Below are 26,196 nucleotides of genomic sequence, written 5' to 3'. Positions count from 1 at the left end.
GTCCCTCACCTGGTGGCAGGTGTGTATGTATTGGGCTGCAAGTGTGCAGCTCTCGCTGTGCTCCCCCCAGTAGATGGCGCAGTTTATCGGGGGCTAAGATGGAGTTAAAATTAGGAACAATTTGATTCATTTTGGTAAAAAATTGGGTTTGAATGTGTTTATATTGGGTGCATTCAGTGAGGAACTGCAGCTTTGTCTCTACTGTATACAGTAAACACTGCTGGCACATTCTTTGCTTGCGGGGCAGACAGGACTGTCTGTGTTGCCTTGTCTCCATGGCCAGACCGTGTCCACTGCGTCTGTAACCCTAGTTTTGGATCAGTTACTGTGCTCAGCTTCTCTGTCACAATGTAGTGTCTGTTTAGAGCCAGATAATCCTCTGGAGTTGGGTTTGAGTTTCCCAGTAGCTCAGATACTTCACTCTCAGGGTTTGTGTCATTTGGTTTATTCGAACTGTGGGTAGTGTGTGCTGGTGGTAGGTGAGTGTGTGTTGGTATTGTGTGTGCTGGTGTGGTAGTAGAGCAGTGGCTTAAGACTAGTTGGATGAGGGGACTTGCTGTTGCTCATCTCTTGGTATTGCAGAGCTTTATAATGATATGATTGCGGGTTGCTCTCTTTTAGACATTTCCAGAATTTGATAGCCCTTTTTATGATGTTTAGGAGAAGCAGACATCGGTCTAATTCTGCCCTGCATGCGTTGTTACTGGTGTTTCTGTGCACCTTCAGCATTTTCATTTCGCAGAACTCCGCATGCAGGACCTCAATTGGATGTTTGTCCCATTTGTCAAATTATTGTCGTGCAAGCGATCCCCACACTTCACTGCCACACAGGGCAATCGGTTTGATCACTGATTCGAATATTTTGAGCCCGATTCTAACTGTAATTTTATGGTGTAGACAGTGTGCTTTTACTCTCAGTTCATTCACTGCCAGGTTGAACTTTCCAGATGAACTCATGTTTAGTCTGAGGTAGGTGTAGATTTTGGCACGCTTTATCTCATGAGTTCCTAACCTAAATGTGTGTTTAGTTCCCTGAGAGCTGGATCTTTTTTGGCCCAGGTCTGACAGCGCTGCTGCAGCAGGTCCAGGTTCTACTGTAAACCCTGAGCAGTGGGGGACAGTAAGACCAGGTCATCTGCATACAGCAGGAGTTTAAATTCTGATTGGTGTAGAGTGAGACCGGGTCCTGCAGACTGCGCTAACATGGAGGCCAATTCGTTAATGTAGGTTTTGAAGAGTGTGGGACTTGAACAGCAGCCCCGTCTCACCCCACATTTCAATCTCTCTCTCTCTCTCTCTCTCTCTCTCTCTCTCTCTCTCTCTCTCTCTCTCTCTCACACACACACACACACACACACACACACACACACACACACACACACACACACACAAACAATCTCCCACCGCCCCGACTCTCCTTTCCCAGGCTTTGCCGCAGTACAACCACGATGACTTAAAACTTCACTCCCTACACTATTAATTATGACTTATTTCACAAAATATAGTAAGATATCTGACTTTGAAATGTAGTGAAGTAAAAGTCTCCCAAAACGAAAATATTTGAGTAATGTACAGAATGTACAGAAAAAACTATTTAAATACAGTAACAAATTACTTTTACTTCGTTACTGTCCACCACTGGTATGTGGTGCTTTTTGTGCATCTAACATAAAAATGTGGTAAAAAATGAATGAGTAGACCTTACATAATTTAAATAATTACAAAGTAAAACATCCTAAAATTCTTAGAGTAACACACACAAATACAAATAAAGAAGAGACTATCAAATGTGATGTCTAGTGATTATACTGATGTGAAAACAGCCTGGGTCCATGACTTAGAGCAAATATACTGCAAAATATTAGGTGATAGGGGGAAAAAAATCATGAAATAAATGTAATGAATAAAAAAAAAGAGGGAAAATATAAACAAAATGAAAACGCATCTGATAAAATGTTAATCATCCCAAAAAAAGAAAAAAAAAACATTTAGATACAGATAAATAGATTTAGGTGGAAAAAATAAAGTCACACAGCACACACAGTTAATATGAAATTCTTTTGAGGTGAGAAATAGCACAACATGCATGAATAAAAATTGACACATGGATAAACTGCATGAAGATGAACATACCTGGTGGTATATGAGAACATCTACCTGACTAAACCCTTGTTCTGAAGTGTCTACTTTCATTAAAAAAAAAAAAAAAGTAAAGAAAGTAAACACTCTAAATTTCAAACTTGACTTCTTACTTTATCATGGTGTATGATCCTAAAGTGCTTAAAGCAGCCAAGCGAGCTTTATGTTTAAAGAGTGAACAGGTCAGAGACTTCTGAAGTGCTATTCAGCGATGACAGTGCAGATCCACACTGTATATAAAGCTATGATGTGGCTGCTCTCAGCAGGTATGTATTTGCATTGGAAAAGGAGCAGTTGCAAGATGTACCTCAATTGCTTTTTGGTTTTGCTTAGCAGCTTTTGTTTTATTCACTGCAAAATCTCAGGTAAACCATATACCTACTTACCTATTCTTTGATCGTTTCTAGGATTTTCAGTGACTCGGAAACCCTGAGCTATGGCATAATGCTGAAAGAAAGTGTTTAATGATGGACTCCACTATGCCTGTTATTCTGTATCAATATTCTGTTTTTGGGAACCTGCATCAGTCATGTGCTTGCTGAACCTCCCATTCCAGATTGAGTCCCTTTTTGCCGTAGCCTCTACTCTTTTGGGCAGGCTTTTCATTAGATTTTGTAACATGCCTTTAAGAATTTGTGAAAACTTGTTAGTCTCAAGAGCATTCGTGAGATCAGGGGTCTGTGCAGGACACTTGTTTTCTTCCATATTAACCTTGGCAATTTTGTGCTGAAGACCACCTTGGTTCCAATGAAGGCAAATTCTAACAAGTACAATGACATTCTTTACACTTGTATGCTGCTGACTTTGTGCCAATAGTTTAGGGAAGACATACAAGTGTGATGATGAAATGTTCTCTCCATATATTGTATATCAGGACATTAGTAGTGGTATAAGTTGATTCTTGGATGAACACTGTGAATATCTTTGCTCTAGAGTACCAGTTGGAGTCAGAGCTTCGGAGTCAGTGTGAACAGCTGAGAGCAGTTGGAGGGGCACAGCAGCAGGACGACGTTCCCCAGTGCTCAGAGGATGGTCGCTACAGGTGCACTAAATGAATTGGACTTATTTATTTATTTATTAAAACCAATGCTTATCAGTGATGAAAACCGATTAGAAATGCGGTGTATTAGACATGACCTGAAGAACATATGTGTTCTCTAGACATGTGCAGTGTAATCGTCTTGGAGAGTGTTGGTGTGTTAATGGAGATGGAAGTGAAATTCCTGGGAGTCGACAGAACTCATCCGTGGTGCATTGTAAGTGGTCAACGTCATAAATGTGCTTAAATCTAACCCTTATTAAACCTCAAATAAAATGTGGATCATCATCTAGGCTTTGCTATTCCTGATTTTCATTGCACACTGGCATTGTTTACACATGAACATAACCACACAATAAAATTGTGCCTCAGGTCTGACTTCATGCCAGCTACAGAGACAGAGTGCATTGCTGAACAAATACACTGTCCTGACACCTCAGTGCACAAAATCTGGTGAGTACCAGCCTGTTCAGTGTGATGGCGCTCTTGGCCAGTGCTGGTGTGTGGACCTGGAGGGCATGGAGATCTATGGCACTCGGCAGAATGGCAGGCCATCACAGTGTGAGTGGATTGTTAATTCAGTTACAGTTTATTTGTATGCAGCTGCATTTCACAGTGTGACTGCCCTAACTGAAAAGAATGTACAAGATGCATTTGCAGACTTCTTCTTCTTCTTCTTCTTCTTCTTCTTCTTCTTCTTCTTCTTCTTCTTCTTCTTTCGGCTTCTCCCATTAGGGGTCGCCACAGCGGATCATTTGTCTTCATACCCCCCCTGTCCTCTACATCTGCCTCTTTCAACCCAACTACCTGCATGTCTTCCCTCATCACAGCTATAAACCTTCTCCTTGGCCTTCCTTTTTTCCTCCTTTCTGGTAGCTCCATCCTCAGCATTCTCCTACCGATATACCCCATGTCCCTCCTCTGCACATGTCCAAGCCATCTCAATCTCCCCTCCCTCACCTTGTCTCCAAATTGACCTACATACGCTGTCCCTCTAATAAACTCATTTCTAATCTTGTCCATCCTCGTCACTCCCAACGAAAACCTCAACATCTTCAGCTCTGCTACCTCCAGCTCCACCTCCTGTCTTTTACTCAATGCCACTGTCTCTAATCCGTACAACATCGCAGGTCTCACCACAGTCCTATAAACTCTTGCAGATACCCTTCTATTACAAATCACTCCTGCTATCACTCTTCTTCACCCACTCCACCCTGCCTGCACTCTTTTCTTCACTTCTCTAACACACTCTCCATTACTTTGCATTGTTGACCCCAGGTACCTGATCTTCTCCACCTTCTCCACCTCTTTCTCCTGCAACCGCACCACTTCACTGCCCTCCCTCTCATTTACACACATGTACTCTGTTATTACTCCTACTATTAGTACTCCTATTACTCAGCAAGTACCTCCACCTCTCCAGGCTCTTCTACACCTGCTCCCTACTCTCACCACAAATAACAATATCACCCGCAAACATCATAGCCCATGGAGACTCCTGTTTGATCTTCCCTCTTTCATAGGGCTGTATTCTGTTTCTATTGTTCTAATTATACATTTCCTTAATTTATTTTACTGATATATGTACCATTTAAATTAAATGATTAAAATTATTCATATTTCATATGCAGGCACCACTAGGAAGGTCCTGGTGCCCCTTCCTGCACTGGTGATCTATTCACTACACTACATTAGTATAATATTGTGTTTGACCTTTACTCTCAGGCCCAGGTGCGTGCCAGGTGAGGGAGCGTCGTATTATTCATGGTGTTGGAGAGCCATCTCCTCCACAGTGCTCGGATGATGGGTCTTTCCTTCCTGTGCAGTGCAAGTTGATTAACACCACCACCATGATGGTTTTTGATCTGTTACATACCTTCAACAGGTGCGACACTGTGATGCACTGGAATGTGTCAGCAGTGATAGAGCATATCAGAAAGTTTTCTTCCTAAGAGCTGTCTGAAGTACAGTCCAGTTCAATTAAGCATTTTTTTACTCAGGTATTCCAAGCATAGTGCAGTGTCTAGACACATCTTCTTAAAAAGAAGACCTATTTGTTTGAGACTGTGAAGAACAGGGTGTCCAAACAGTTTCCCAAAGTGACCAGGATAAACCAAAATGTAACCACATTATAAAAAAAGCAATTCACCAAAATATTAGCATAAAGCTCCAATACAATGAATTGCATTTGAGTAGAATATTGCAGCAGGCTATCAAATGACACCTGTGGTGTTAAACAAAAAATTCTATTCATAAATTCAACCTTCAATTATGGACTCAGTATTAACACAGTTTGCTCCCACTATCAAGTAAATAAAAAATACAGAGCCACTTAAGAGAAAAGAAAACCACATTTAATATTTCCATATTATTCATCATAAACAACTGTAAATATATGTCAATGAAACATCAGTACCTCCTTGTACTGTAGTGTTGGTGTGAATTCTTTAACATTTTATTTCCACTGAGCATTAATGTGGTACCTGCATGTCTTAGATTTCCAGAGATCTTCCAGACATTTAGTGGTTTTAGAAAGGCTTTCCCTGAACTGTCAAGCTACTGTTACTGCGTTGACACTCGAGGAAGAGAACTTCCCAGCTCTGGTGAGACGAAACAGTTTATATTAACTCAGTAACACAAATCTAATTTAGCTGAAAATTTGCCACTGTACTTTTATGCAAATGTGACATATTTCCCAGTATTTGGTTATTTCGTTTTATCAAGCATTTCGTATAGTTTCCTAATTCTTATCTATTTACTGCAGGACTCGAGCTGCTCTTGAGTGATGTATATGATACAGCTTTCTCAGGCCAGGATGTAGGACGCTCCTTCTCTCAATCAAACATCTATCGAGTCCTACAGAGGAGATACCTTGCTGTCCAGCTGGCCTTGACCGGGCACTTTAGATGTGAGTTTAAATAAATTAATCAGTATATAAGTCAATCAAAATTACAAAGTGTGGCTGGACTCTGGAGATTGTAACAAAGCAATTTTGGTGTATCTGCTAAATAAATTACAATATCTGTTGAAAAGTTATTGAATAACCATTATGTCTTATATTGTAGGTCCAACCCCCTGTGAGACTGAGCGCTCTTCAAGCTTGCAGGCTGCTAATGTCTTTGTGCCTTCATGTGATGCTCGTGGAAACTACTTACCAACCCAATGCCAGACTAATGGACAGTGCTGGTGTGTGGACTCAGATGGCAAAGAGATCTTTGGGACTCGACAGCATGGACTTTCCAACTGTCGTGAGTTTTAAATAAAACATAGCCAGTTATGACAACACAGATATTTTTGGAGTTGTTGATTTTTACCTGTAGCAAGGCATAAATAATTCAGACTTTACTTGTTGTTAAATCATTGGCAGTGTTTCATGTTGATGTTTTTCAGATCTCTCTCTTTAAAGGCATCATGAAATTGTAATAGTGGTTATGAATTGTAGAATTTGATAACCATGGTGCTAAATGGAGCAGTAAAAACTTGGCCAGCAAAAATACTTATTTCTTTTGGTTTTTAGCCATGGCACAGATGTTCAAATTATAGGCCGGGTTATTGATCAAGAAACAACAATTGTACTCACATTAGGATGCCCCAGGAGTTTTTGCTTGCCAAAACTCTTGTGATCATAGTATGTCCAAAAAGCTTTATTCTTCCCACATGGTGTCTTTTGGATCTGAGCTGTTTTCTTTCTTGTTTATTTAGGCGCAGGAGCAAAAGACTGCCTCTCTGAAAGGAGACAAGCACTCTCCAGGCTTTTTTATGGTCCATCTAAATTCCTCAGCCAGAATAATGTATTTTCAGCCTTTCTGGCCAACACACAGAAAACCTTCTCTCCTCTTTTGCCATGCAGCCTAGAATTCCAAGAGCTTTTGGCCAAATCAGGTCTATCCAGATCTTTGCCTGAGTCAGAGCAGTTGGATGTTGGGGACATCCTTGCTGAGATTATCCATGGATTGTTCCCCACAGGAGCTCTTGCATTAAAGGCCCTGACCCTCACTACTAACCCTAAGAGACTCCAGGAGAACCTTTTTGGGGGCAAGATCTTGAAGAATGCAGGCAGTTTTAACTTTACTGGTACTGTTGGTGCTAGAGGGACTTTGAGATTTAGTCAGATTTTTAGTCAGGTTGGTTTGATCCAAAATGGTGAGGACCTTCTGCAGCTAGCCATGTTCTTTTCAGATGACTCTGAACGATTAAACCTCGATCAAGAAATCTCAGATTCTTATGGACGCTCCGTAAACCTTAAGCGCAACAGAGACTTGATCAAGCTTATTGGGACCATCCTAGAAAATGAGCAATTCTTTATTACACTACAACAGACGATTACCTTGCTCAAAGCAGAAGATAACACCCAGCTAGAACCAATTTTCCGGGCAGTGTTTCAAAATGACATTTGCAATTCAGCTGCTACCCCTACATCTCTGTATGTGCCCCAGTGCACTGAAGATGGCCAGTATCAAGAGATTCAGTGCCAGGGCTCTGAATGCTGGTGTGTTGATGGTAATGGCCTGGAGGTTATGGAGTCACGGTCTACTGGTTCCAGACCAAGATGCCCATCCAAGTGTGAAAAGGAGCGCAGGATGGCCATAGGAGTAAAATCCAGCCGGTCAGCAGGCTCTGAGGTGTTCATTCCTAAATGTGAACAAGACGGAGAATACGTGCCCTTGCAGTGCCTTGGAAAGAACTGCTTTTGCATGGACCACACTGGAGCTAGACACAACACACTGAGCTCTGGCATCTCTCTGCAGTGTGAGTAGTTACTCTGAATAAAGGCCATGACATGTTTGATTATAGGGCAGGCATAACAGAACAGGGCAGTTCATGTGAGGTAACATGGAGGGTAAACCCCTAAGAGAAGCTTCCATGGACATTGTAGACATCTGTGCACAAAGGTGTGCACAAAGGAACTCTTTTCACAGACTGCTATTAGGTGGTAAAATTATTATTAACGTCAAATAGCACTCTTGCTCAAATGAAACTATTACTAAACAGCTACTTAAATAGTGATGTGCTAAAGATAATGATGCTTAAAGAAAAGATTATTTGATTTGTCAGGATCATTTAGACAATTAATAACACCCATAGTTTTTTTTGGTTTGTCCTTCTGGATATGTAACTATACATAGCTTTAGTTTGTCTTTCTTTGCAAATCCTATTTAAACCCTCTAAAAGTGTTTTTCAACCAGAAAGGTTTGCATATACTATGTAGATGCTCTTTTAAGTAGCAAGATCCTAAAGATACTCAGTGTATTGTTAGAACTGCTGTAAGCTAATTATTATTTTTATTTTTTTCAGGTCCAACGGATTGCCAGGTTACTGCAGCCCAGTATTTTCTAAACACAGTCACTTCCATTCTGTCCAGTCCTGCTTCAGTAGCAAATATATCTGATGTCTACATCCCTCGCTGTACTCCGGATGGCAGCTGGCACCAGATCCAGTGTGATGGCCCTCCCGAACAAGTCTTTATGTTCCATCATGAGTGGAGCCAAGTCAACAATGCTGGGAAGCAGATGCCTGTATCTGAACTCATTAAAATTCTGCAAGAATACAAAAGAAATTCAGAAGCAATGAAATCATTCGAGGGCTTCATCCTTGCATTATTCCAGGCAAGACATCAGAAAGTGTTTCCTTCTTTGGCCAGGTTTGACACATTTTCAGAAGTTCCATCTGAAGTCCTAGAAGGCAATGCTGAAAATGTTTTTGGACCATCTGTTTTCCTGAACCCACTGTCCCTATGGAGACTTCTCAGAGGGGACACCAACCAGTATCCAGGTCCACTGTCAGATTTCAGCGCTCCTCTAGGTCACTTTGACTTGCGCCATTGCTGGTGTGGTGACCAGAACGGAGCCATGATACTTAGCTCCAAGGCTCCAGTCAACCAAATCCCAAAATGTGAGTATCAACCATAGGTACGTTCAACCAAATATAAATTCACTAAGTTTTTACAAGTATAACTACAATTTCTATGTGTCCACGGTTTTGCAGGTCCAGGGCCATGCACTCTGTCGTGGGATCAGAGCAATAGGTTCTTGGCAGATGCAGAGAGACTGATCTCTTTATCCAATAGCTCTCATATACCTGTGGGTTATAGCTTCCTCCTGGCAAAGAGTGTAAATCTGAGCTATGATGAGCTGCAGCAGGCAGCCAGTCATGGCTTTCAGATTTCAGACACTCTCTTAAGTAATACAAACTCTGCCCTGCACCTTGCAGCATACTCTAGTATGTAACTTTTGGTTTGATTCCATTTATATTTTACCTTTACATCTATTTTTACTGATGATACTGTATGGCTTTCTATTATATAAAAATAAAATATATGTGAATTTGCTCATTTTTTCTCCAGAACTATTTAATAGTTAACTTCATAACACTGAATCATAACACTGTTTGAACTGAATCAAGATAAAAAATAATGTCCATGACATATGGTAGTTTTGAATGATTTCTCTTTGCTCCAGCCCTTCAGTTTTACTGGCAGAGCATCCAATTGGCCAGTGGAAAAGACAGTCAAAGTCTGCAGTTTGGTTACCAGCCATATATCCCACAGTGTGATGCATTTGGCCAGTGGCTGCCTAGTCAATGTCATCCAAGCACTGGTAAGACAAGTTTCTAATCTCTAGCAGTTATTATCCATGTAAAAGCTGTTATTGTTTACAAAATTATATTTATTGGTTTGGTTCTTTTATGTCATTTGTAATCTTCTTTTAATGAGAATACAGTGTTCTTATCACCTGCTATTAAGATGCATAGAGCATGTGATACTAAAAAAAAAAAAAAACATACCAAAATAAATAGGCCAGAGTTATAAATGTTTCAAATTCCTATAATATTTCTGGCTGGATATTTTGTTTGTATCAGATATAGACATATGTTTAAAAGTCATCTACATTGTCATCGTTTCTCTGCAGGTCATTGTTGGTGTGTGGATGATGACGGAGGTTACATTATTGGATCTCTTACAAGTCGGTCCATACAGCCCCCACAATGTAAGTAATATACATATTATTTCCTTTGTGTTTAAAGCTACAGTTTTCTGTACTATTTTGTGCTGCGGATGTACAGCTGTAAACTTACTTGGTTTGACTTGCCATTGCACATGAGCAATGTTTATAGATACCATTAATCCATAGGGGTGTTAAAATCACAACAATGGATGTTATTATGTCATATGTGTTTTTAGGCCAAAGTACATGCCAGAGAGCACAAGCTCAGTTCAGTATGTCTGTCTGGAGTAAGGCATCCTCCAACATGTCTGTTTCCTACAGCCCATCTTGTGAGGAGGTGTGTTTATTTTTACCCAGACATGTTTATTCCAACATGTAAAAGTCATCCAGTTATTATTATAATTCAGGGTTACACCTGTGTGTGTGTGTGTGTGTGTGTGTGTGTGTGTGTGTGTGTGTGTGTGTGTGTGTGGGTGTGTGTGTGTGTGTGTGTGTGTGTGTGTGTGTGTGTGTGTGTGTGTGTGTGTGTGTTTGTGTGTTTGTGTGTAGGACGGTGATTTTTCTGTGCTCCAGAAGTATGACCCCAGCAGCAGTGTTGCCTTATGTGTCAGTCCTGCTACTGGAGAGGCCATCCAACCAGCCACACTTAGCCCTACAGGAGAGCTGCAATGTAACATCATTTAGTTGTTCTTAACACATTTTTTAGTTTACTGCTGAATTGATAAACACTAAATATATGTTCTGCTAATAATCAAAGCTACATTAAATATCTTTTTTAAAATGAATTTTAGATTTAAAATAAACACACTGAAATATAAAGTTCCTGTGCAGACAAAAAAAAAGGAAAAAAAAGAAATATGATTCATATTCTAGCTATAAGTTGGATGTTATCATGCTCTAGCTTTAGACACAAATGAAGCCTGGTGAGCTGACAGTTAGTAAAAGGACAGCAAGTCCGTGCTCATAATATCATAAAGCTAATAGGTGATTGTGAAAGACAAAAAAACTTTATAATGAAAGAAAAACAAGCTACAGAACATTTCAACCACTGTACTTCCGGATGTCTGCCCAACACTGTAAATGTCAGAGTAGGAGGGGGGATGGTGGTGGTGGGGGGGTTGAGTCAGGATTAATTCAGGCTCGTCAAATTATGTATGTCTGTGTTTTTTGTTATTTACTGCTAAAACGTTTATACTGTAGTTGGACTGTAATTAATATCACAAATCATGACCCACATTAACAATGATTAACAATAATTAATAGACATTCTGTGCCTCCCAGATGAGGATGGGATCGCTCATTAGGGCCAAACTTACAATTATACGGGAACAAACTTATAGACAGTAAACGTATACATTCTTTTGCTACTGCTTTATCTGTTTTAAGCTGCTATGAGACAATGTCCATTGTTAAAAGTGCTATAAAAAAAAAAGGAATTTAATTGAATTAAAGTATGACATATTACATTTTTACAAGGTCTATTTTTGGGCTATTTGTTGTGCAATACAGGCCCCAGTTGGTGTTCTCTTCAGGGGAAGCTGTCATCTGAACGTGAGACAGGTATTGGCTATAAACCAGAGTGTGTGGAAGATGATAAGATGTTCACCCCTCAGCAGTGCGATGAGGATTATTGCTGGTGTGTTTCTGAAAGTGGCCGGGAGTTCCCCTTCACACGCAGTCCTCGCTTAGTGAAAACACCTTCTTGCGACAGTATGCAGTTTCCACTTCTCTTTTTTTTAAGTTCTACTTTAAATATTAGCAAAGCATTTACATCACAGTTGCTATTTAAAGGAATCTGTAAAATGGCCCTTTTCTTTTGTTTTGTGTTAGCTCCTCAGTGCCCTCTTATCTTCAGGGTCTTTATATCCCATGGAGCTATTCTCTGTGGTAATGACAGTGTGGCTGAGAAACAGAGGCAGCGCTGTGAAGTTTTCTGTGACCAAGGTTATATAAATGCCCTCCCTGCCAAAACATTCTTTTGTGATCCTGTAACCAAGTCCTGGTTATATGAAGCTCCTCTGGCCTACTCCTGCCAAAGTAAAATTTGCACACAGTCATAAAACATAATTATTGTAAAGATTCGATTGCCACATTTTTTTTTACCCAGAATGCATTGCTTCAAAAACTTGCATGTTGTTTTTTAGGAGCTCAGCCTCTGCAGACTGTAGAGGTATCCACAGTGTTGCAGTTGTCTCTGGCAGAGGATCAGCAAAGCTGCAGTGTTCAGAGTTCTCTGCTCCAAGCATCCCTTCTGTTTAACATGAGAGCAGCAGGACTCTGCAGCTTACAGGTGCTCACTTCTCTTCACACACTTTAGGCTCTGCTGCAATTGTTCAGCTTTTAAAATATATATATTTTTTGTGTTTGATTGTGGTTTAGTTATCTTCCGATCTATACATCTCAATTTGTGATGAGTCATCTGTCTCCTTGGAGTGTTTGAGCCCGCAAAACCTCACTGCTTACATCACTTTTAAAGCTCGCATCTCTGATCTGCCAGTCAGCATCCTGCCTGATCTCCATGACATTGGTAAAAACAATGATACATATGTATCATTAATATATATCTTTTTATATTTCAAATGGAGATTTTAAAATTTAGATGTGAATATTCCATTTTGTAATAATATATTTCAAAAATCTTTACATTTAGTAAATGATGGCAGTTATTTTCTTGTTATATAGATATATAGATTTTTAGATAGTCTCTAGATTACATTGCATTATTCAAACATGGTTAGCTAAACTCTTTATCCCAGACACAGCTTAACTCTGCTTATGTTACTCAAAAGTTGAATCCATCAGGCATATGTACCTTTAACAGAGGTAATGGGGTCAGTTTTGGGGTAAAGGGATTTCAAACTGTTTTCAGTACAATTGTAATGCATCTCATTGGCACCCCTGTTCCTGTTCAACGAATTAAAGAGTAAAATTAAACCTATACATATTTTAAGCCCTTATAAAACCATTAGGCTACCATTAATGTGTGTTTCTGTTTAGACTCTGTGCTCAGCAGTCAGATGGATGGATTTTTGGCATTGATCAGAGATAAGTCATACCAGTCACTCTTCATCTTGGAGCATACTACAGCCATCTCCTCGCCTGCCACATTCAGCTGCTCTGCAGGCTTTCAGCTGCTCCCAGACTCTGGGTGTGGTAAGTTGACTTTTCTGCCAGTTTTTTTGCTAATCATAGGCCTACTCTGGATAATGAATGGGAAATGAGTGATCTGGTCCAAAACTGCCAGTTCTTATATTTATCTGGGTATTTTTGTATGGTGGTGTAAATGCCCTGAAAGTCCTTTCTAGCTGGATTTATAATGCAGTCCATGCTTACTACTTTTTAGTGTGTCCTTTTAAAATTGTACACAACCCCTGTCTTTTTGTAGTGGTATGTCCTGTTGGTTCGTTCTCCAGTGGAGGTCGATGTATTGCATGTCCACAGGGCTCATATCAGCCCAAAGAAGGAAAGGACCTATGCATTTCCTGTACTTTAGGAACCACCACAGCAACACTGGGAGCCTTCAGCCCCTCACATTGTAAGTAAAAGTTAGACATATTCATTGTGACCAGGTAAAGTGTATTTGATTAAACTCAGTCAATAATTCAAACATTTCTCTTAGTGATATACATTTGATTGTATATAAATGTTCAGACATTGCATTTATTTATTTTTTATCTTTGGTGTCAAGGTGTTTCAGAATGTCAGCAGAGTAAGCTTAACTGTACTGAAAAGGGGGACTTCCTTCCAGCCCAAAAGGATTTCATGTCTGGCAAGTGGCTTTGTGTCACTGTAGAAGGGAAGGAACTGTCCTGGACATCGGCAGATGAGCCAATCAGTGCAGAGCAATGCAAAGGTAATATACCGAAGCTTGGATAATGATGCATTTCCTTGAATTTGGAAATATCATTAAATAAATTGCATGTGTATATGTGTGTGTCTGTGTTAATGAACAGTTTTGGAGAAATTCAAGGTTGTTACAATATCATCGGTGTTGCTGGATTCTGTGGATGCTGTGGTGCTGCAATCTATTCCCTCCTCACAGCCACTGGAAACTCAGATTAGAAAATGTGTGCTTGGTAAGTGTGTGTCTTGTGCGTGTGAGTGAGACTGAGACAGTAAGAATGAGAGATTGAGAGAGAGAGAGAGAGAGAGAGAGAGAGAGAGAGAGAGAGAGAGAGAGAGAGAGAGAAAGAGAGAGAGAGAGAGAGAGAAAGAGAGAGAGAAAGAGAGACAGACAGCCAGAAAGAGAGAGAGAGAGAGAGAGAGAGAGAGAGAGAGAGAGAGAGAAAGAGAGAGAGAGAGAGAGAGAGAGAGAGAGAGAGAGAGAGAAAGAGAGAAAGAGAGAGAGAGAGAATGAGAGAGAGAGAGAGAGAGAGAGAGAGAGAGAGAGAGAGAGAGAGAGAGAGAGAGAGAGAGAAAAGGTAATACATACAAATACATAAGTTTTTCAATCATAACAATTTTATTATTATTATTATTTTTTTTTTATTACAACAGTGGAATGTTCAAGTTCTGTTATTATAAGCCCAATTACACACTCTAACTGCCTGTGTATTGCCATTTTAATTAATTCCAGAAACTCTAACTCTTAATTCCACCCACTAACATTCTTAACAATTTATATCTATCAAGGCAACTCCAATTTTATTATTATTATTTTTTACTTTCCTCTTTTTAGACTGTGCTAAAGATGACTCGTGCCAGTACGTTGCTGTTTACGACGAAGGAACTCAAACCTACTGTGACCTCTACAGCACACACACAACTAATGTTGAATGCAAGATCTCTCAGGAAGTAATACGTTCACATTTTTCTCACTAACAGCACTGCATTTTTCAGTATAATATCAAGCTATTTTACACAAGGGCACTCGAGTCAAACATATCTCCACACTGAGCACACAGAAAGCATTTACTCTGCACTTCAACTTAAATATTTTCAGTGCCTGTATTTTAACTGCTTCCACTGGAAAAACTATTAAAGCCAAATGGATCTTTCCTAATTTCATGGTCAGGACATTTTCCTCTTAAGTCTTTTTTTAGGAAACATTTCTCTAAGCTTTCAGGTTGTTATGTTTAAAAGTATTCCATGCTACTTGTTTATTTTTAACCAAATAGTTACTTTAAGCAGCTTTAAAGGAAACATATTGAAACAAATAAAATGGCTAATCATGTAGCGAATATTCACAAAGAAATGGTCAAATTTATATATATATATATATATATATATATATATATATATATATATATATATATATATATATATATATATATATATATATATATAACGTTCTTTCTTTGTTCTTTCTTAAATGGTGATTCTATAACTGTGATGGACAACATCAAATGCAAGTTCTGTAATCCACATTGACTTTGTTGTATTTGGCATTGCAGAGAAAAGGCTTTCTGGGAAATGAAGCATCTGATACATTCCAAGCCCTGAGCTGCATGTTGAAAGTCAAAGTTGGGGAGAATCCCAATCTCATAGTGCTTAGAAAGAAAGGTATGATATTGTACATGGATAATTGTTCTAGATAATTATTCTTATTCTTATTATTTGCTTAATAAATATAATAAGATAACCTATACACTATAAGGACAAAGGTTTTGTGACACACCATAAGATTCGTACATGCTTTTTGAACATCCCATTCCACATTTAGTCTTCATTTGCATTTATAATAATGGCCACTCCTCTGGGAAGATGTTCTACTAGATTTTGTAATGTGGTTGGGGAAATTTGTGCTCATTATATAAGCACTAGTAAAGAGTTAGTAAAGTAGGGTACTGATACAGGGTGAGATATTCAATAGGGGCAAGGTCAGAGCTCTATTGCAGGCCACTCAACAACTTTCAATGCAACCAATGTAAACCATATCTTTATTGATTTGGTTTTGTACACAGGGGCATTGTCATGCTGAAACAGGTTTGAGTCTTCAACTTAAAGTGAATGGAAAATGTTATGCTACTGCATTCAAAGACATTCTATACAGTTGTGTGCCTCCAATTTTGTGGTAACAGTTTGGGGAAGAACCACATTTGGATCACATGTATATGGAAAAGTCAATTGCCTCAAACTTTATATATAGAGCATATTCTTTATGGCATGAGGCAGTATAAGAACATATCTATGCTCTGTGCTTTGTAACATTGCTTACAGTTATATTAAGTTTGCTTTGTCATTCTCAGTGTACTGTTTATTCTTTGAAATTTAAACACTTGCAAAAGTAAATCTCGAGAATTCACTAGCTCACATATTTATATGCTAACATATTTCTGAATATAAAACAAAAAGGTACATTCTTCTTGATTAACTTGATGTACAATGTGAAGTGTATCAAGAATATTCTTTTTCTCTTGCTTGCCCTATTTCTACTTTTTTCCATACCAAAGGATATAAATTCAGCACCACCGGAAGGAAGAGCTTTAAGAGACTGGGTTTTCACAAAGTGAATTCTGGTGTATATCATACTCTTGTATTTGATGCACCAAGAGCATCTATAGATGATGTGCATTACTTCTGTGCAAAGACTTGCAGTGAGGAGAGCTGCTGTGATGGCTTCGTCTTAACCAAAATGTTCTCAGTGGAGGTCAGTTGTGATTTTAACTGTAACTTTAAAAAAAATACTAATACTAATACTAGTCTCTATTAGACTCTTAACAAAGTCTTTTAAAATGTTTTCAGTTTACAGAGAAGATTTTTATTTAAAAATATTACAAATTCACATTTTGTTAAATTATTTCACATTTGAGAAGTTCTAAATGTTAATCTGCTTATTTCTAGTCAGCTTAGACCAGTGGCGGGCTGTGCATTTGGTACCTGGGCCTTCAGTGGGGACTTACCCGACTTAATCCACCTCTTAAACCCACCACTATCACGTTGCAATTATAGAAACCATCAATACAATACAAAAACGCAATATAACAACGTGTGGCATTACACAGAGAGAGGCATTTCACATATGAAGGGTGAAAATCATTTTACTAAAGCAAGAAACCCAGTTAAGACAACTCCAAACCTCTACACTACCACCGCACCTGTGCCACCTACATCATCTGGAGCAGTTCAGAATCAATATTTGTCTAATAAAATTACCAAAACATTTAAATAAAATACAATCTACTCACCAGAGATGCAGACTTATAATTTGAACCGCTCCTCAGAGGCTGTAAGCCAGTGGTACCGCTCGTATTCACTGGTCTGGAGGTGGTGAACAAACCCTTTCCGGGGCTAAGACAAGCTAGCTATGTTCGGGGTTTGCCGACCGCTCCTAGCCGTCTAGCTTTTTTTTGGGGGATTTTTTGGTATGTCTGAGACCAAATCAATTTCTCTTCCTCCATAGGCATAAAAAAGTCTAACTCAGATGTGTTAATGTGTGCAGAGCACTACAGATGTGTTTTGCCAGTCGAACTTGGCTATAACAGTTTCCCTCCGACCAACTAATCAGGGGACGGAAAAATGCTGACGCTATTATGGGCCCTGTGAGGCAAATATGATTGGTTAAAGAAACAGACCTATTCCTTAAGGAGACTATGGTAAAAAAAAAAAAAAAAAAAAAAAAAATGCCAGCAGTACTGACTTTGAAGGTTCTGGGCAGATTAGATTGACATGGCAGCACATAGAGGCTGAAATCTGATTGGACAAAAAAAAAAAATCTAACATCCACATACACATACTGGAAGCAGTGCAGCCAAGAGAAACACCACAAAATTAAGATAATAAACTGTTGGAATTTAATTAATACAATTTAATAGAACAAATATTAAAATTCAGGTTGTAAATGTAGGTCAGTGCTTCTGATGGTGTTTAGGCCAGCAGAGAAGGCTTTGCTGGCCTGACCGCCCGCCACTGCCTTAGACACATTGTACACACATGCATTAGCTGATACAGACAGCAGTTGTTATAATTTGCACAAAGATGTGCCCGTCATTTGAAACAAGTAGAAACACTCTAATACAGGTAAAGCGTTGAAGGAGTGTGTCGTTCTGTGTTGGGATTGGCAGGATCAGTGATGTGCGGTCTGCTGAGTTTTCCTGGTGTGCTGCAGTGCTATGATGAAGACTGGGACGTAAGCAGCATAGCTTCAGCTAGCCGAACCTGTGGGGCTGGACTCCAATATAACAAACAGCAGAAGCGGTTTACCTTTGAATTTGGTGGACAGAATTTTATAATCAGTAAGACATGAAGTTCACTGTGGAATCTATGTACAAGCTTTTGGGTTTGAGTGCTTTTTAGCATTTAGTTTTCTGCATGGTTAATTGTGTAGTTTATACAAAAATATAGGTTAATTTATTATCACTTCTTTAATATTACAGTTTGTCATTTACAGGCTATAATGGTATAGATATTGTGCCTGTGTTGGAAAATCCTGTGTTGCATTTAGTTGAGTAGAATTGCTGTCTTTCTTCCAGCTGATTCAGCTTTGCCAGCATCAAGCAAAAACAAAACTGATTACCAAGCCAGTATCATCAGCTTTCAGCGGGTCTACCTCTGGACAGGTACAGAACCAACCTTCCTACAGCATACTTACAATATCACAAAGTACCTACTAAAGAGTATTGAGCTGACAGTATAATGTACAGCTTGAACACCACAGACTTCTGTCTTATTTGCCTTAACAGCCATACTTTTGTCTGCAGAGTCAGATATGAGCACAAGACCAAAGACTGATGAAGCCTGTGGAGGATCAGCACTTCTAGAGGTTTTTAGTCCCACTCTGTCTGGTATGAAATTTTCTAACATTTGTACTTTAGCTAAACTGTTGATTAGATGGCTGACTGGGTCTCCTCTTCTTCTTCTTCTTTCGGCTTCTCCCATTCTGGAGGGCATAAATGTTGTATTATAAAAAGGAATTTGTCAATGTGCTGTTTTTTCTAGTCTTTGATTAACACATTATGACCTTCTAGACTCAGTGAAGGAGAGTTTTGAGGTGCTTAATACCAATGAAATTAAGACTGACTCGATGAAAGAATCACCAAGCCAAAGGTACTGGGTCTTTAAACACCAGTACACTGCTGAAGAGGCTCAGCTCTGGTGTCTTAAACGTAAGCTTGAAATCTTGTTTAACACGTAAACACTGTTGAAAGCTGTGATGTGATACACTTTTAAATTAAAGAACCAAACATTTCCTTGCCATTGATGTGGTTCCATCCAAGCTATTTTATATGCATATGGTGTACCTTAGATTATATTTGGAATAAACAATTTTCAATTATTTATTGTAAAATAAGTACATGTCAAATTTACTAAACAGTTTGAGAGAGGAAAGATATTACTAAAGGTACAAAATGTGTTACTACTACAGTGACAAGAAAGAATGTGGTACCTTTGTTTCTGAGATTGTGCTGTGTGTTGTGTTTTCAATGTTCATATACATTGCAGGCTGTATGAAGGAGGAGTTTTGTCATGTAACAGATCTGCGAGATGAAGATACTGTGTATTTTACATGCCTGCTGTATCCTGACACAAGAGTCTGTGGAGCTTATGATAAACATCTGAGGCAGGCCTGCAGTCTGATATTGCCACAGGACCCTCAGACAGCCTACCTAAAGAATGGTGAGCTAAAACATATTCTGACCTGCTACACTGAGCCACATTTTATCAGTAAGCTACATTTCATGAGTGCTGCTCCTTTGTGCAGAAATGAGAGAGAGAATCGGATGTATGGTATATTAACTGTGCCCTTTGAAAAAAAACCTTTCCCAATCTGTTTAGATTTAGTTTAGAATCTGAATTGTAATAATTTTACATGGTTCTAAAATAAGCTCTTCCCACAACTCTGTTTTGGCAGAGGTCATAGGAGGTCTTTTTCTTTTCTGTATACTGATTAGTTTGTTTTGGTGCCTGTTAATTTTAGCAACTGTCCCAGCATTCAAATACTCCTTAGTTTATACAGCTGTGTCTGTTTTGCTCCTGGCCTCAGCAATGAGTGATAAAACTGAGAGAGCTGATCATGTGATATAATTTTTGAGTTATAAATGCATGGGCAGTCTGTACTAATAAGCCCCAGTGAATGCAAGTAGCTAAAGAATCTGGTGAAATCTAGTGTATACATGTGGTTCAATTTGGTTTTGCGAAGATAAAGTAGAACAGAAGAAAATTTTCACATTTCACACAGAAACAAAAGTCCTTATGTTTCTGTGTGAAATGTGAAAAAAAATCTTCTGTTCTACTTTATCTTGGCAAAACCAGATCACTAACTTACACAAACTTAGACCACACCACATGTATTCCTCAGTTCCTTAGTTATAACCCTGTTTTACACACACAATATTTTTCTCATTAGATATATAACCTGCATATCAAATTGAACAGAATTCAAAATGTATATACAAATTCATAAAATGAATACAAATTGATCAGATGTGCTCATGAAAAGCATTCAAAAGTAAACTTGTAAAGTACTTCACCAATTGAAGAACTGATGCTGCAAGTTGGATGTTGAAAAGTTAAGTTTGGTTCCTTTTAAAATTTAAATCAGAGTATGATTAATTATTAACCTGATAAATTAACACCCCCCTTTAGCTTTTAGTTTGGAGCTAAGTCATGGTAGACCTCATTTCCTGTATGTCATTTACAGACATCAAAACACTGAATAAAAAATCCAAAGTGCAAAGAAATTCCTTGGTTGTTTGAATGTAATTATATAAACAAAATCACAATGTAAAGGCCATCCTTCTCTGTAGGAATTTTTTAAGCATACAGTAATTCATTACCAGTATATTCAATGTTGCGTATTGTGTAGTTTCGGTTTGTTTGTGGTTTAAGTTTAGTTTTATAATTATATTAAATGTTGTACTGATATAATGTTGACTGTGTATATATATATATATATATATATATATATATATATATATATATATATATATATATATATATATATATATATATATATATACTGTATATACTGTATATACTACATAATATGAGATGTTCTTCTGGGTAAATAATTCTTCCTTTGCATTTGTGGGATGTCTTTATTTTGTCTCCAAGGAGAAAAATCTGTAATATTATGGAATGTATTACTGGCAGCCCCACAATAGTAGAGTTTTCCTTAACATGCTGAGTTCTTTCGGACACCAAGCATATTGATGACATGTGGTAGCAGACCTGATTTCTGGCATCTGCACTGGACTTCTTTAGGCTGTGCTGTCTGGTATCTCTAAAGTCTCTATGTCATGCTATGTCTAAATATCAAGAATATAAACATAGACATTTTTTTTTTTTTTTTAGAACATGGGACTTTATGTTTAAAGATTTGATTTGGAGAGGATTGAGAGTTGCTAGGACAGAAAGCTATATATATATATTTTTAATTGGGCCATGTTGGGATGTTGTCTTTTTTCCATTGGAATAATACAGATTACATAGAGATATTATTTTGTCATATGTGTTCTTTTTTGTTTCTATTGACACAGAACCCTGGAGCCTCAGTTTACTGAGTTTAAATGTTACTTAAAATAGCTTCCAGTCCTAAACTCTATTCCATCAACAGTACAAGCATTCTCATGCTGCTCACATACATACACACACTTACCTCATAATACTGTATAACATATTTTACAGTATGTGTCATTCTGATGTGCAACCTTTTTAAACTTCACTCTATCTAAGGTTTTCGAAAGAACAGTATTTTATTTATACAAGCACTGTTTATTGAATTGAATTAATCGGAAGACATTGCCTATTGTATGTAAAAGAACTTGCATGCTGATATTTTAATCACACTATTATGTTGATTTTGACAAATACACATGAAACTGATTCTAGCTTCCTCTCTTTCTAGTCAATCTAACTGGCAGTGTGAAAAGCTTCTACAGCCGTGTGCCTTTTAGAAAGATGGTGTCTTATTCTGTCCGTTACCGCGTTGAGATGATCAACAAGTCCATCACTGAAGGGTAAGTAAGCGATAAATGGATATAACTACAAATCTGTTTATGAAGATGACAATCAGGATTATTGTCCCCTCGAAACCACACGTGTCTAATAATTCTAAAATAGATTTTCATTACATTACTTATAATCAACACCAGTGATGAAAATCAATTTCTAATAAATAATGTTTTATTTTTAATGTCACTGATATGAACAGGTTTTTTGAATGTGAGAGGCGTTGTGATGAGGATCCTTGCTGTAGAGGAATCGGTTATGTTCAAGACACTGGCGCATCTGGTATAAGCAGATTTTTCAGTGTTTTGTCTAAGTTAATGAATGCATACAGTGTGTTTTGAATAGACAGAATACAATTAAGCACATCACTCTTTTTCTTTCTTTGTCTCTCGTTATTTCTTGGTTTAGATGCTCAGTGTCTGACTTTGAATAGTTTGGGGATTCAGACATGTGGGGAAAATGGAAGAACTAAATGGAGAGTGCAGGATTGCTCTCCATCTAAAGTTAAGACTGAGGTCCACCCCTTTGGTTGGTATGAGAAGCCAGGTATGTGAATGTATGCAGGCAAAACTGTGTGTTTTTGCTTTTGTTTGATTTATTCATACAAGTAGTATCTCACTCCCATCTTGTCACATATAGACACGTTCTTCAGGATCCCTTTGCGTAACTTTTTGACAAACTGGGTACGTAATGGTTGATGTAATTTTTTAACGTGCGAGGATTCCCACAGATTTTGACTGCTTTGGTGTCATCTTTTAACGTGCAGGGGTTCCCATAGGCTTCTCTAGAACTCTGAACCGGAGCCTGTGGCGTTAAAATTTGACCTGTTAGGTAACAGACGGCCCTGAGGTCATATTTATTTAGCTGTCCAACTGATTTTTGATTTTCAAATTCTCTTGCTGTCTGATATCAAAGTGCCGTCTGTGAAACAGCTTTCAGCAACACAATCTCACTCCCAAATAATCCTAACCCTAACCCGTTCTCACTAACCATAATCCTAAACCTAACCCTGCACGTTGAAAAATTACGCCAAAGGGGTACCCAGTGTGTCAAAAAGTGACGCCAAGGGATCCTGATGATAGTGTTCATATGTGATGAGTTGGGAGTGAGAATGTGTAGACAAGTATATAAAAGCTTTTGAAATGTTATGTTTCCTCAAAACATTTATATTATTATTGTTGTGACATTTACCTGTAGTACAGACAAGGTCATTCTGCACTCTACTAACACTGTGTATATTTTCAAACTCCCGTGTTTTTAGTCAATCAGTGGACAGAAAGTCCTGGGATTTGTCCTTCCTTTAAACTTCACTCTCCCTCAAAAGTCGGTAAGAATCGCCATTTTTTCAATAGTTTAAAAGCACAGCATGAGATTGGTACAAATCAGAATTGCACTGTGTGTTAGTTTCACTTCAGTATTACTCACCAGTAGCAGCATTTTTATGACGATTTTTTGTTTTGAGATTTTATATATAACATCTTTCTCAATCACACACTGCAGCTGCATTTGACCCTCAACAAAGTCCCAATATATATAAAATTTCTGTGCATAGTTTATGTTACGCATAAACTATACACGCAATTATAATATAACTACAGTTAATATGAGTATTGCAGAGAGATCACTGGAGTATTTGTAGCTTATATACAATATGTCTTATTTAAATATACACATTAATCAATCTTAGTACGTAATCAAATAACTAATAGTACTTATTCAACATTCACAAGATCTGTCCATAAGAATTATGATTACCTGTGCCATTACATTGTAGGTATTTACAAGTATATTGCATTCATTTTAACACTGTTATTTAAGCTCATTTTGTTCACTGTCAAAGTATTATACATTATATTGTAGTTACCTTTAAAATAAGTGTACATTTTCTAAATAAATAGTCTGCAGTATTCAAAAATTATGGAATGTTTGACATTTCTTTTGAGTTATACAATTTTTTGCCTTTTTGCAGTAAAAGTAACTTCATAATGTAGATAACTACGTACACTCTCATACAATAGTAAACTAGCAATTTATGCAAATGATGACCAATAGCCTATCTGTACTAAAATACATGTGTACTCGTAGCACATTCAGATATTCTACTATAATCCATGTTATAAATAGTATGGAAATATGTTAATGTATATTATTATTCACAGTTAATTTGAAAAACTGGAGACTGCTGGATGACTTGAATGTTGTGGTGGACCCGTCGATGTCTGCATTCGACATCATTCATTTTAGCAGAGATATTGCTGATGACCTGGAGAGAGTCCGTGACTGGTGTCTGGCTGGTGAGACTTCCTTAAATTAAATACAAAAACATACAAACAACTCCGGTAATCAGCAAACACAAATATGTGTGTGTGTGTGTGTGTGTGTGTGTGTGTGTGTGTGTGTGTGTGTGTGTGTGTGTGTGTGTGTGTGTTATCTCTGCAGCATGTGAGGAAAAAGAATCCTGTTCAGCTGTGTCTTTGGCCAGTAAAGAGTCAGCAGTGAGGTGTGTGATGTACCCAGACACTCATACCTGTCTACCAGCCTCCAGTGGTCAGCACTGTGTCCTGCTCACTAAGGAGCCTGCCCAGTATGTATACTTTAGAACTGGTGAGTATAATGTTCTGGGAAATATGGCTAATAACAGTTGACAATATACAACTCTACAGATATCAAAGAATGGATATATTCTGAGAAATCTTTATAGAAACATCCTTTACAGTACAATGTTATGTTTAAGTCCTAAGGAAACAGTTAACCTCGGTGTCTATCCCTGGCCATGGAACACTCCTTGGTAAAAATGAGATCAAGTTGATTGGGACTGACAGCAAGAGCGTGACTTATTTTCTGGGTGTTCCTTACGCGAGTCCACCAACTGGTGAAATGCGTTTCACGCCACCAAAGCCAGCTGATTGGACAGTCACCTGGAATGCCACATTTGCTCGGTGTGTGTTTTCTCCTGTTTCTTCATGCTGTATTTTAATTTGAGTTGCATTCACATAGTGGGAATTTAATACTGAAACTGAAAAACGCAACCCCACAGTTATGCAATATTCAAATAGGTGAAAGGAGGATCAGCTTGCGCACATTTAGGAGACACTGTGCATCACAAAGACTATATTATACTTAATGTGAATTATGACAATAACAGATCAGAGCTTTGTTAGATTTAACAAGCAAACTGTCGGCATAGTGTACAAGCATGGGGTGAAAAAGGATACATTCCATGTGCATAATTTGATTTCATTAATGTCAGCAAACAATATAAAAACTATTCAAACAATGAAGCTAGAAATATTTAACTAGCAATATGCCAGACTTCTCTTTAGACTGCAGTACTTTGCATCTCCTCATTGATAGATCGTTATCTTTGTTTTTTTGTTTTTTTTTGTGAATTCCTTCCTGTTTTTATATATCAGATACCTTTAGGCAGCAAAAGTAAAAATGCTCTTTTCATCATAATCTTTTCTTTTCCCGAATTTTCATGCTTAAAGGCAAGAAAAAGGCTTATGTTTAAGTGTGGCAGTCTCTCCTTCCCTCAAGAAAAATCTGACTGTCTCTGAGGCATGAACTATGTGATTTGCATAATCTGAATGTGCATCTTGAAAATCATTCTGAGCTCTTTTTTTACTTAAGCTGCTGCACTGTGTATATGGCCCTGGATGTGTTGTTTTGCAGTTTCTTGTTTGCACTTTTTATGTGGGTGTAATTGTTGTAAATGTTTCAGGCCCACTTGCCTTCAGCCTGGTGACACTGATAAATCCAGCTCCAGTGAGGACTGCCTCTACCTCAATGTATTTGTACCCAGCAGTGTGGTAGGTTCTGATGCCACCCCCCCCTTTACACACACACACAGACACACACAACACACACACACACACACACACACACACACACACACACACACACACACACACACACACACACACACAAACACACACACACACACACACACACACACACACACACACACACAGAGGTATATTTACATGCACCCGTTTCCATCAATTTTAACGAATATATATACAAATTGAAGAACTGTTTATATGTCCCCTAAACCTTGCAATCCATTTCTGATATTTATTCATACATTTATTTTGCACAAAATCTCAGATGAATTAAGATGTTAACCTGAAGGAGTTTCGATCTGACTGAGCTACAAATCTGTGTGTGTGTGTGTGTGTGTGTGTG

General features: G+C 38.2%; 1 protein-coding gene across 1 annotated transcript in view; it reads left to right on the top strand.

The window, feature by feature from the left end:
• Positions 1-2,350: 2,350 nt before the first annotated feature.
• The window catches only part of tg (thyroglobulin), a gene marked incomplete at its 5' end in the record, with an annotated part of 33,816 nt that continues 9,970 nt past the window's right edge, over positions 2,351-26,196 (top strand). Inside the window, 39 exon segments of the mRNA XM_083556501.1 lie at positions 2,351-2,504; positions 3,073-3,181; positions 3,301-3,395; positions 3,551-3,739; positions 4,904-5,063; positions 5,675-5,781; positions 5,943-6,086; positions 6,244-6,426; positions 6,881-7,927; positions 8,474-9,070; positions 9,164-9,397; positions 9,637-9,774; positions 10,087-10,164; positions 10,359-10,459; positions 10,672-10,792; positions 11,632-11,832; positions 11,953-12,159; positions 12,267-12,412; positions 12,502-12,649; positions 13,120-13,275; positions 13,508-13,657; positions 13,811-13,975; positions 14,076-14,198; positions 14,801-14,916; positions 15,516-15,624; positions 16,515-16,717; positions 18,128-18,296; positions 18,534-18,620; positions 18,762-18,845; positions 19,029-19,166; positions 19,504-19,677; positions 21,908-22,019; positions 22,214-22,293; positions 22,420-22,557; positions 23,273-23,338; positions 24,171-24,305; positions 24,451-24,615; positions 24,746-24,950; positions 25,733-25,820. Of these exon segments, the coding sequence (XP_083412627.1) occupies positions 2,351-2,504; positions 3,073-3,181; positions 3,301-3,395; positions 3,551-3,739; positions 4,904-5,063; positions 5,675-5,781; positions 5,943-6,086; positions 6,244-6,426; positions 6,881-7,927; positions 8,474-9,070; positions 9,164-9,397; positions 9,637-9,774; positions 10,087-10,164; positions 10,359-10,459; positions 10,672-10,792; positions 11,632-11,832; positions 11,953-12,159; positions 12,267-12,412; positions 12,502-12,649; positions 13,120-13,275; positions 13,508-13,657; positions 13,811-13,975; positions 14,076-14,198; positions 14,801-14,916; positions 15,516-15,624; positions 16,515-16,717; positions 18,128-18,296; positions 18,534-18,620; positions 18,762-18,845; positions 19,029-19,166; positions 19,504-19,677; positions 21,908-22,019; positions 22,214-22,293; positions 22,420-22,557; positions 23,273-23,338; positions 24,171-24,305; positions 24,451-24,615; positions 24,746-24,950; positions 25,733-25,820 (6,822 nt within the window).

Source organism: Silurus aristotelis, assembly GCF_946808225.1.
Source record: "Silurus aristotelis genome assembly, chromosome: 1".
Classification (NCBI taxonomy): domain Eukaryota; kingdom Metazoa; phylum Chordata; class Actinopteri; order Siluriformes; family Siluridae; genus Silurus; species Silurus aristotelis.
The sequence above is the reverse complement of the archived record's forward strand: the minus strand, read 5'-3'. Positions and strand labels throughout refer to the sequence as shown.